We start from the raw sequence: 12,604 nt of genomic DNA on the forward strand, positions 1-12,604 counted from the left end.
ATGATGAAAGAGAATCATTGATCGCTGCCTCCTGCACACCCCCCAACAACAGATTGAGCCCACAACCTGGTCATGTACCCTGACTTGGAAATTGAACCATGACCTCCTGGTTCAGAGGTTGATGCTCAACCATTGAGTCACACTGGCGTAGCTGGCTTGTGTATTTGTTTATATGAAAAAAAAACCAGTCATGTAGAGTATTTGCTGGCAGGAATACCTATGCAAATTCTGCTTACACAGTTGTCATATCCATGAAGCTTAGCAGTTATTGCTAGAATGTATAAATCAAGAAATGTTAATCATCTGTAGATTATTCTAATGTATGTTACTGCAACCCAAATGCCTGAATTTCTAGAATTTATGCTTTCTGCTTCACAGCATTGCTGGCCCAATTCATTGTCATTGAAAACTAACTCATTGAAAAAAAATTTTAAATACAAAATACAATAAAATGATTTATTGAAACAGATGTTTTCAGTAAAAAACTGTTGAACATATTTTTGATCATTGTTTCCTTTCATGAAATCCTAGGCGACAGCCTACCTTTCACCTGAAGACCTTTTGAAAGGAGAAGTTGAAGAATCCCTGGAAAAGGTGCAGGTGGCCATTAACATCCTGAAGACTTTCAAAAGTTCTTTTTACAACTACAGAGAAGGACTGGGAAACTATTTCATGGGAAACAAGGAGGTGAAGACATGGGATTTCCAGTCTCAGCTGGTGTTTTGTAGATTTGACAAATTTCTGGACCGTTGCATGAAAATAGAGGTATTCGTTTCTTGTTATTTATTCATGTTGTAGATGGCTTCAAAAATCCTGTAGCTTTTTATATGATTTGGGAGAAGTTTATTTGGTGGGAGGTGGGAGGTTTCCGTTCTTAATATTCTCATGAGGAACTCACAAGACCAGAGCTATAAAGATAGATTTAAAAGCTTTACTTTAACTTCTTTAAAGAAAAAATCGTTCTTGATTCTTTTATTACACTGGGAATAAGTGAATCTTTTTCTGTACCAGTGCCCCTTTACTTACTAAGCTCCTGGAAGACAGTTGTAAATCAGGAAGCTGTAAACTAATCCCCCTTTTTAAAAATAAGTTTAATGTTTGATATAGGGGTTCCATACTTGAAAACCATTTGATAATCTAAAATAATCGCACTATCTATTAGTATATGCCTGTATGTATACTATGCTATTAAAATATGAATGACCATTCATAAAACTAAACAAAAAGACCCATGAAAATAACTAAAAGCCAAATGAAATGCATACACACACTTGTATACACATTCACACATGTGTAGTATGGAGCCAACTGGCTAAGGTTTCATTTTAAAGTTGGAACTAGTGGCACTACCTTATAAGCTCTTCCTAGCAAGTTTGGGCTTTTTTGTTGATGTAAGATTTGTTGAATTTCATTGAAAATTAAAGCTTCATGTTTTGAAAACTCTCATTATCACATAATCAGCCTGAATGCCTCTTAAAGTGTGAAGGCTAAAGTGTGAAGGCTAAAGTGCAAAGGGTGGGTGGCTGCAAGTACTAGTTTTGGATATTACCTGGGGGTCAGATTCATTATTAAAAGGCTATAAAGTTAGAGTCACATGTTTAGCCATGGTACGCTAGGTTTGCCTATACAGTAAGTAGGAAAACGGGAGTATGATTTAAAAAATGAGCAGTGACTATGTTACCCTAAATCATTCCTATTTATCTTCTGTCATGTCAAGTGTCCATTAACTCGCAGATTTTGAATGCTTGAAAATATTCTTTGAAACTTTAAGATGTTCTTTTTTCCTGCTCAGGGTGGTGGAAAGATCTTTACTGTTCTGTTTCCCCTCCCCCCCCCCAAAGGATATATTTGTCACCGTAATGGAATTTGAAAAGCTGGAGAGACTTGAATTTGGTGGTACCAAAGGAGCCATTCTGAATGGACAAATCCATGAGATGAGTGAAGAATTTATGAAACTCTGTAAAATTTTTAAACAGAGCACTTATGACCCATCCGATTTCAATAACACGGTAATATTGTACCATTGCATTTTTATTTTTTAGAATCCTGTCATGTTGAAGTTGGAAATGATTTGGCTGAAATGACCGTAGGTCACAGTAATTGTAGGTACCATCCGGTCCGGCCTGACTGGGATGAAAGAGGTTAAAGGACTTGCCCGCAGCCTCGAGCAGGGACCAGGACGTAGCCCTGTGTGTTTCCGTGTAGAACTGTTTCAAACATAGCAGGAGACCTCAGCCTGGGCTTGTTTCTTGGTGGTGCATCTCTACTTACGTATTTAATGACATCTCAAAGCAAACAAGCTTGTGAAACCTAGCCCCTGCTTTACTGCTCCCCAAACCCACTCTTTCCCGTCTCCTCCCACTCATGAAGTGGCACATACAACGGGCCGCTAAGTGCGTAGCCTTGGGCTCATCCATGATCCTGCTCTTTCTCTCGTGCCAAGCATCAGGCTCGGTCAGATAGAAGCCGGACGTATCCCCAGATCTCATCTCTGACCTGGAGGATGACGCTCGCCCCTGAACTGCTCTCTCAGGCCCTGTCTTGGCATCATTAGGGCTGGTTTTCACTCAGCAGCTTGAGTGAGTGCCTTTTAGGAGCTAAGTCCTACCATAGCATTTCTCTAAATAAAACTATTAATTTCCTATGTCACTAATAAGGGGCAGTTTTGCAGTTCAGAATATAGAAAAACTTCATAATGATTCTTGAGCATATCACTTATTCTTTAACAAATAGTTCTTTAATAAATATTTATTGCAAAACAGCTATGTGCTGGGAGCCTCTTTAAATATTGGTACTATAATTGAGAAAACAAACAAACAAACCTGGCCATTGTACTCAGAGAGCTTAAAATGCAGGGAGGACACAGGTAGGCAATTACGCAGGGTGCTGCGAGAGAGCCTCTTCCCAGAGCAGGTGAAAGGAAGCAGAAAGTACACAATGATAAATAGAACTGAAAGTAAATAGAAATGAAAGGGGCAAAGAGTGGGCGAGAAGAAAGGGGTTAGCAGAACATTGTGTTCCTCAGAGTGGGAGCGTGGCTGGATCCTGGAGTGCGAAAGGTGAGAGGCGCTGGGAGAACAGGGTATAAGGACAAGGGAAGGGCCTTGTGGATGACAAGACTTGGGGACGTTATCTGAAGAAATCCAGGGTCCCGAATTACGATGATGAATTGGAGGATTATGACGGGAAGAGTGACATGATCAGGCTTCCATTTTAGAAAGCTTGTGTACACTGCAGTTTGGAGAGCGATTCGGTGAGACAAGACCAGAGGCAAAGAACGTGGTTGGAAAGTGGTTAACAGAAAGCGGATGAGCGGTCATTGTGATCCGGGCCAGGGTGATGCCCGCAAACAGGGAGAGGAGTGGGCATATTCAAGAGGTGGCTCAGAGAAAAGCCTCGTAGCACTTGACCAAGAGAGAGAGGAGTCAGAGAGATTGCTCACACTCCTGTTAGGCGGATGCCAAAGAAGAGCTGCTTTAGAGAGAGGTGTGTGAGATGCATGCAACGGAAGTCTGAATGATCTGGGGGACTCCCCGGGGGAGGGTTGCGATGGGCCATCTGACTTGGGGCTGAGAGAGTGAGGGGGAGAAAGGAGCCTGGGAAAGAGGGAGAGAGATCCAGGGTGAAGATTAGCCTTTTTCCCTTCCTGAGATATTACTTACAAAGTGTTCAAACCATGTTTGAGGATCTTAAGCTGCATGTTCCTCGTTGCCATACGGAGAAGAGGGATTCGTTAGGCTTGTCACAACTTGCTGGGCCGTTGTGTTTACCTGTAGAAGTCAGTGACCCTGGAATGAAGAGACTCTTGGGCTGTAATTGAGGAGAGCTGGAGGCTCTCGGTGCTACATACAGCAGTGCGGCCTGTGACAGTGCCCTGGACGCTGCCATTACACCCGTGTTCAGCGCGTGCTCCATTCCCAGAAGGTGCTTTCCTTCATGGAAACATCACGGTCGGGGCGTGGGCTCCGGAACAAGGTTGCCAGGCTTTAAATTCCGGTCCCGCCATCTACCAGTGGTGTGAATTATGTAACTCCTCTGAGTTTGTTTTGTTGCCTATAAAATGGGAAACAAATATTGCCCACATCATATGTTGTGAGACTTGAGTTAATAGTGTAAAGCATTTAGAACAGAAATCTGAGTTCATGTGAGCCGTCATCATCATTATTTCTGTTACTGTGAATAGATGGAGGGTCAGTTTCCGGAGGCAGCAAAGACTTCATCGTGGTAAATGTGGGGCGCGCACTCGGGGGCAGCGAGGCCGGGGAGCCAAGGTGTCTGGCTTTCCGGGGCCGCTCCCCGGAGACTGGGCGTGGCAGTGCTGTGCCGAGGATGGCCCTCCTCTCACGCTCTCACTGTGTTGGGAGGAAGCTGGGTGTTGCTAACTGCATAGTGATACGGTGCGGAGAAATGCAAGGGTGTTTTGTGTTTCATCTTTCTCACTAATGATGCTTCTTTCCAGAACTGTGATTTCAGGTCTCATCTGAAGACGCAGGGTCTCCTGGGAGGGTTTCTGCTCCATGAAAAACAAAACGAAAAAGCTTTGTATTGAAATGTATAGATTTACTGAGGTTACAGTGAACATGGTTCTGTTTTCTCTTCTGGAAGGCCCTGCTTTTTCATTGATAATCCAGGTGGATTGGGAGGCGGACAGGCTGGTGGGTCTGAGCACTGAGGTGGGGTCTGCGTTGTGGAAAGATGGGCTGACGGTGCGGAGTGTTCAGTGTTCCCGGAAGGCGGCCACGGAGCAGTTGGTCCGAAATAGGTCTTTCTTGGTCTGCCCTGGGATCCTGCTATGAAAATAAATTCACCCAGAAAGAGCGGGCAGACAGGAGGGAGGTGGATTACGCTTGGAGGATTGCTGTTTTCACTCCTGGACTCTTTCCTGTAAACTGATATTTTACTTTGATTATTTACAGGAATTTGAAAGCGATTATGTTGTGTTTAAATCCAAAACTTTGGATTTTGACAGAAGGCTTGGGACAATTCTTTGCGAAGGTTTCTTTAACTGCAATGGTTTGGAGGCCGCATTTAAGGTTGGTTCTGAAGAAGCTATCATAACAATTTACTAATGAATAATTTAGACTGCTAGATGAAAGGATTGAGTGCATTCCTTTCTGATCCAGGTAAACTGTTAACTAGTCACAGTCTTCATATTCAGCTCTCTGAATTAGGAGCTTTGAATTATGCGCTACGGAATAATGTTTATTTTGGACAAGGTCAGGACATTTAACTATTGATCTTTTTTTGCATTCAGTGTTTTAGGTCTTAACGCCTTGAGAGCAAGTTTAGCATGGCCTATGAAATAGCGATTCAAAATTAAGCCACAGTGAAAAGTGAAAACTATCTGTTAATTCTGTTAAATCAAGAGTTCCACCCCACCCCCCACCATTTTTACATATGTTGGATACACCTGCCTACTTTATTGCTCAGACTAAAGCAAATAGCAGCTTATATACCGTCTTTCATCAGGTTTAAGACATGATTATCAGATACACGATTATTTTGTGTATCAATAAAGAAAAATGTCAAAAAATTATGCCATTGATTATTAACATGGTCCAATTTCAGAGATGTTAAAACATGAGAGAGTGTTAGTGATAGAACTGATGAAACACGGTATGTATGTATTCAGAGTTGCATGAAAGAAAGGCACTTTGCTAGTCCTCCCAAAGGAAAGGTTTACTGTAGGAACTAGGGACATCCTGTGGAAATGTGCTTGTCAAAGAAGAGAATTGCAAGCCAAGTACAAACTCAGATGATATTGCAAAAGAGGCTTCAACACCAGGAGAAGCATAACTGGAGAATCATGGGTACAGTTCACTGACAACGGCAGTGCAGTGCAGTGTAACAGACACAGACGTAATACGAGATTTGTTTGATTTTAACCCTCAGATTCAGGTGAATTGGTCAAAGGTGGTGAAACAGTGTCTTCTGGCCCCCGAAAAGCATTTTAACATAAATTCATGGGGATCAAATACTTCTTTGTTGTTTTGTTGTTGTTTTTTTCAGAGCTCTGGGATGAAACAGAGATGCCACTGGTCAAAATATATAGCCTGTTGTTATAAAATAAAACCCCCTGTAATCCCATCTCTCAGAAAGACTGATAGATTTAATACAGCCACACTCTTTCTTGGACTAGATATGCATACATATTTCTCTTTGACAAAAATGGCATTTTCTGACCCCCTTTGGTAACCTTTTCCATTTAGCAGTGAATCATAAATGTTTTCTTGCTTTTATAACCAAATTCAGCAATATTTTTTATTAATGGCTGCATAGTAGTTGATTACATTCTCTGCCCCTGGAGCTCCTCGCCGGTGTGTTTGTATAACTGGGAGAAAGATGCAGAGGGAAGTCTTAATTACAAAGGCTCCTACCTTTTCTAATTCGGGTCTTTCTTTTCCCTTCTCACAACCATTAATATGGATTGCATTCTAGTGTGTGCCGGCTGTTTTTTCTAAATAGTTTTATCTGATTGCCATGTATCTTTATTTAACTTTCCACCTATTTGTGCCCTGTCTACTGAAACATATACGATGAGCCCTGCCTCCATGCTGTGCGGGGTGGGGGGTTGTGGGGGTAGGACATGGTCTTACAGTTCGGGCTGCATTTAGATCACCTGCGATGCCCTGTGTGAAGCAAACACTGAACAACTGCTTGAAGTGAGGGGGGCTGACGGAATCAGAGTGCTGAAATGACACACTGCTGGGGAACTGCAGGGGGAGAAGAACAAGATGATAGGGCTGTGCATTTAGGGAGAAGATTTCTACCATTGGTGTGGGACGATGAACTCTGACCCTTTGCTGTTGTGTCCCAGGGAGAAGATACTTGCAGACTGGTCTCTGAAGGCCATGATTCAGTGCCTGCTCTTGTCAGAGACGTGGCCAGGAGGGCCCTGGAGCCAAACACTGGTCTCCTCTAGTTCAAAGCCGACAGTGTTGGTGCTCACCACAAAACAAAATACTAATGGATGTTTCTCTAAAATTTACAGTGTGTGTACATGAAGGTAGACTGAAGTATGTAAGAAAATGAAGGTGTCTAGAAAAAGGTGTCAGACAATGTAATTGAAAACTATAAAATTGTGATGGTTTTAAAAAAATAGTTCAGGTAGCATCTGATTAAAAAAATCTTTCAGGGCCCAGCTGGTTTGGCTCAGTGGATAGGGCATCGGCCTGTGGACTGAAGGGTCCCAGGTTTGATTCTGGTCAAGGGCACATGCCTGGGTTGTGGGCTTGATTCCCAATAGGGGGTGTGCAGGAGGCAGCCAATCAGTGATTCTCTCTCATCATTGATGTTTCTCTCTCTCCCTTCCTCTCAAATCAATTTTTGAGGGGCAAACATAGGAAAATATGAGTATGTACCACTTGACCAGTGGCAGCAGCATTGGGAAAGCCACATTACACAGTGAAGCTAAGAAGTAGAAAGAAATCACAGAACTCAAATGGGATATTTAGGGGGAAAAAGCATGGAGTTGAGGCCCATCTTTATAGCCCCTGAGGGTGACAGGAGGGCAAGCATCTGCACTCTTCATGAAATAGCTTAGTTCCCTTCCCCTATGACAAGGAGGCTCATATGACCTTCATGCTCATCCTAGAGGGTAATTATTATATATCTATGATACTGAAAAGATAGGATCCTGTCTGCTGCCTAAAAGGTTGACTCTTTTTTTACAACTACTCTCTGGCTTTAAACCTTCCCCTAAAGCAGCAGTTCTCAACCTGTGGGTCACGACCCCTTTGGGGGTCAAACGACCCTTTCACAGGGGTAGCCTAAAACCATCGGAAAACACATATATAATTACATATTGTTTTTGTGATTAATCACTATGCTTTAATTATGTTCAATTTGTAACAATGAAAGTACATCCTGCATATCAGATATTTACATTATGATTCATAACAGTAGCAAAATTACAGTTAGGAAGTAGCAACGAAAATAATTTTATGGTTGGGGGTCACCACAACATGAGGAACTGTATTAAAGGGTTGCGGCATTAGGAAGGTTGAGAACCACTGCCCTACAGGATATTCTGTCTTTGGTACTTGTGTACTTGGAGTGAAGTCCCACTTAGCATCTCGGGTAGGCAAGATGCGACGTAGCAGGCGAGCTTCTGGTATTGTTTCAGTTGCAGTCGATGGGATGAGTGTTTGAAAGGGATTGCCATCAGATGTTTCCTTCCAGTTGGAGTGCATTTCTTGGTCAAATCTATGAGACAGTGTTTACTTTTGGATTTAAACACAAAGTCCAAACTCAACAAAACTGGTTGTGAAGAGACAGTTGATAACTTACATTTTGCTAGGTAGCAGCTAATGAAGCAGATTCTTAAATATTTAGCGGTTTCTATAGTAGTTATAATTAGCATCACCAGGAAAAAAGCCAGACTGTGTTTGGCTTCTAAGATACAATTAGATTTGCATTTTAGTTTGTATAGATTTTCACTGTGTTGAGTTTTTCCCAGTGAATGTAGTTTATCAAAATGTTTACAAAATGTTAAATACGTACAATGAAGGTATTTTTTAAAGAAAAATTTGGGGGAACACCTGTTGTTTCCCTAAGAGGAAAAATAGCTCTTTTGCCACATCACTAACAAGGCACAGACCTTGGTTTTGTACAGCGTTCTGCCTCGTTGATGATATTTAGTTATTTTGAGAAGATCCCTTCTTTTATTTCAAAGAAAACATCTCTGTAACAGGCCTAATAATTTACATTTCATGAAGCCTACGCAGAGCAAGCAAATAATAAAAGAATGGTTTTAAATGCCACCTTGGCTCTGAGAGGCCCAGGGAAGCACAGGCCGGGCTGCAGGCTGCCCAGGGTCAAATGCCAGCCCCCAGCGGCTGTCTGAATTCAGGCAGGTCACTCCCTCCTATAACTCAGTTCCTTGATCTGGAACATGTGACAGTAGCATTTTTTGTTGTTGTTCTCACATGAGGGTATTTTTTTCATTGAATTTTAGAGAGTGGAAGGAAGGGGGAGAGACAGAAGGAGAGAAACATCAATGTGAAAGAGAAATATTGATTGGTAGCCTCCTGCACATGCCCCGACTAGGGGCAGGTATCAAGCCTGCATTCTAGGTACATACCTTTGATCAGAATTGACCCGCAACCCTTCAGTCCTCAGGCTGACGTTCTAACCACTTAGCAAAACTGCCTAGGGTAACAATAGCATTTTTAAAGCCATCAGTGTGAAAGAGAAACATCGATTGGTAGCCTCCTGTATGTGCCCTGATCAGGGATGTAACCTGCAACCATTTTGGTGAATGGGATGACACTCCAACCAACCAAGTCACCTGCCAGGGCAAGTTTCAGATTTGGAGGTATTGCAGAATACTTGTAGGGTTCTAGGTTTTTGCTCTATCTCTTGTTGTGTAAGAGCTGTAAGGGGAGAAATAGTGAGTTGAGTATTTGTATTAAAAACCCATAGTTCTTAACTATTCTTTAACTTTGATTTTTTTAGCTTTTGACCATATTTGGGAATTTTCTAGAGAAACCAGTTGTCAAGGAAATTTTCAGCCCACATTACAGCTCACTGGTGCACATGTTTAATGCCGAGTTGGATATGTGTAAGCAACTGTATAATGAACATGTGAAACAGGTAAGTGAGGGAGGAAGTGGGGCAGTACACAGCATCATATTTGTGGGTCAGGGCTATCTACTAAGACTTTACATAATGATGTCTGCTTTATTTAATTGGGTTTCTTATGGCAATGAAGAACCTGTTTTAGGACCATTACTTGTCTACTTATCAAGTCACTTAATACATATCTATAATAATAAAAGGGTGATATGCTAATTGGACCAGATGTCCTTCCGGACGTCTTTCCTGATGAAGCTGGGGCCGGAGGGAAGCCAGCCCGGGTCCCAGGTGCCTGCAGGCGGCCCGAGGGAAGCCTGGGTCCCAGGTGCCAGAGGAGGGAAGCTGAGGTCCTGGGTGCCTGTGGCAGCAGGAGGAGGGAAGCCAAGGTCCTGCATGCCGGAGGGAATCCGGTGCCAGCAGCTGGGGGAAGGAAGACCTACTCTTGCACAAATTTTCATGCATCGGGCCTCTAGTATTTTATATGTTTGCCCTGTAAAAGTGCCAAAATGAATAATTGCTTACAAGGTTGGAATGCATTCTGATTAAATGTTCCCTCCCTTCCTTTTCACCAAAATAACAATTTGCAGATTGAATGTGGAAATGTGGTTCTTAACAAGAACATGCCATTTACCTCAGGAAACATCAAGTGGGCTAAAGAGATCCTGGACCGACTCCAGACGTTTTGGTCAAACTTCGCATCTCTCCGGTATCTGTGAGTATTTCACGGTGAAAACCACCCTCTGACACAGGTGATTTCCTACAGGGCGGGAGCTGTTCATTTTAGCTGTTCATTTCCTTTAACTCTTTCCATTGGCAGGGCTCTTTACTTTTCACGTTTCCTTTTCACCCAAAATATGTTTGTAGTTTTTTGTTACTGTTTTTCTTTTCTTTTTTTCAATAACTACTAACATTCCTTTTATTTTGTGGACTTCTATACCTTCCTCTTTTCTTTGTAGGAATTGGTACCTTGTTGCTATTGGCAAAAACCTTGGAGTTCCATTCATTTCATGACTATATCTTTTAAGGCAAAGACAATTATAGCATTATTTGGCCTTTATTGTTTCTCTTCCTGATTTTTTTGTGGTGTGTTTTGTTATGTTTTGTATTATATATTATTGTAAAGTAGTTAAGCTGAAATCTAATATATAGAATCATTTTCCTACAGATTCTTAGAAAGTCCTGATGATGCCTCAGTTCACCAGAAGTATGTTGAAATGACAGCTCTGCTAGACCAATTTGAAAATCGTATCTATAATGAATGGAAAAATAACGTGGATGAAATCTGTGAATTCAATTTGAATCAACCCTTGATTAAATTCAGTGCCATAAATGGTCTTCTCAGTGTCAACTTTGACCCAAAGGTAGGGGTTTGATGTTTTAAAGATGTTTAACAGAAGTGATTTTTATTGTAAGCATATTCCTGACACTTCCAGTCATTTATATTTTGTGGGAATGTCAGTGCTATGAGGAATATAACCAAAAACAACTTGTAGTAGGTCTTTATTTTAGGATTGTTTCCCAAATTCTATATTTACTCCTCTCTATTTTGCCTCATAAGTATTCCTTTACCATTTTCACTTTGCTTGGTAATTACTTAAGAATAGGGTACATTTCATTTTATCTTTGTGTTCTGTGTTTCTAACATACTGCCTGGCACTTGGTAATACTTAATAAATGTTAACTCATCTGAATAGAATCATTAGTCTTTTATCATGTTTTCTGGCTTGAATTATATTCATAGTACATATGAAAGTAGTTTTAATTAATTAAAATTTTGTCATGTAAGTTAAGATTTGGGGAATCCAGAAATTGTATGGAATGAAAGACTGTTAGTCATACTGTGGATGGACAATGGTAAATTTTGGTGTCGTAATATCCTTCAAAGAAACAATAAACTTGAATATGTTAGTTAAATTGATGGTAATTTTTATAAAGACAAGTTTCAAAAAAATGTAAAACAACATAAAAATGCCAAAAATAATATTGACAGTTAAATAACATCCAGGAAAATTACCCTTATTGAACAGATCTTTTCCCCATGAAAAACCGCAAACAAAAAGAAATTTCATGTTTTCTCACATCATTAACATGTTAAAGTACGGGTGCTTCAGTAGCAATTATGTGTTTATATGTCTATATTTACACATAATGACTATATGTGCATATAAATGGTAATACAATGCATATATTTTAAACAACCTATCTCCAAGTCTGATAGCTTGGGAGTCACAAAGGTAGCTTTTTTTTCTGTTTATCTATGTGAATATGCTCTACAGGAAAGGACAAACATGTAAGAATATCCATTTCTGAGTTGCTGTTACAAAAAAAGACTAGTGACACATCTGGCTGACTTCTTAGATAGTGAAGATTGTATATTCACTTCTAGCTATTGCCCTATTTTTCATGGCTGCTCGGATGTATGAGAAAGTTAGCCTCCATGAGTTTGTTACAATCTATACCCAACTTCTGATCTGTTTCCCTAAAATATTACAGTGAATGCCATCACTTAATTTTGTTGGTAAACCTCAGCACACAGACACAAATATATGCCCTGAGGATTCCCTCTACCTCTGATTCCATAAAACTAGTATGTAGAAACGAAATTCCTGAGGTGTTTCAGGGATAATGCCTATAATTCTCCCTGAAAGGATTCCAAACACACCAAATATAGATTATACACACAAAGTATATTGTACTAGTTAACATAGGGAGGGGTCAACCTAAGGTAGTCAACTGGTTTACCTTCTTAAGCATGTTTTATGGGCTTTTCCTCAGAATCTGATTTATTTTTATTTTTCTAAAATACATTTTTATTGATGTCAGAGAGGAAAGGAGAGGGAGAGATCGAGAGAGAAACATCAATGATGAGAGAGAATCATTGATTGGCTGCTCTTGCATATCCCCCACTGGGGTTCGAGCCTGCAACCTGGGCATGGGAATCGAACCGTAACCTCCTGGTTTATAGGTCGAAGCTCAGCCACTGAGCCCTGCCAGTTGGGCAGAACCTGTGATTAGAGGTACAGCCACT

General features: G+C 41.0%; 1 protein-coding gene across 1 annotated transcript in view; it reads left to right on the forward strand.

Annotated features, from left to right (window-relative positions):
• Positions 1-12,604, forward strand: part of DNAH11 (dynein axonemal heavy chain 11) — a 195,230-nt gene that overhangs the window by 8,021 nt on the left and 174,605 nt on the right. Inside the window, exons 5-10 of the mRNA XM_081102597.1 lie at positions 532-765; positions 1,842-2,009; positions 4,917-5,033; positions 9,457-9,594; positions 10,164-10,288; positions 10,742-10,937. Of these exons, the coding sequence (XP_080958723.1) occupies positions 532-765; positions 1,842-2,009; positions 4,917-5,033; positions 9,457-9,594; positions 10,164-10,288; positions 10,742-10,937 (978 nt within the window). The remainder of the gene's footprint in view (positions 1-531; positions 766-1,841; positions 2,010-4,916; positions 5,034-9,456; positions 9,595-10,163; positions 10,289-10,741; positions 10,938-12,604) is intronic.

This window comes from Myotis nattereri, assembly GCF_964212035.1.
Source record: "Myotis nattereri genome assembly, chromosome: 11".
Taxonomy (NCBI): domain Eukaryota; kingdom Metazoa; phylum Chordata; class Mammalia; order Chiroptera; family Vespertilionidae; genus Myotis; species Myotis nattereri.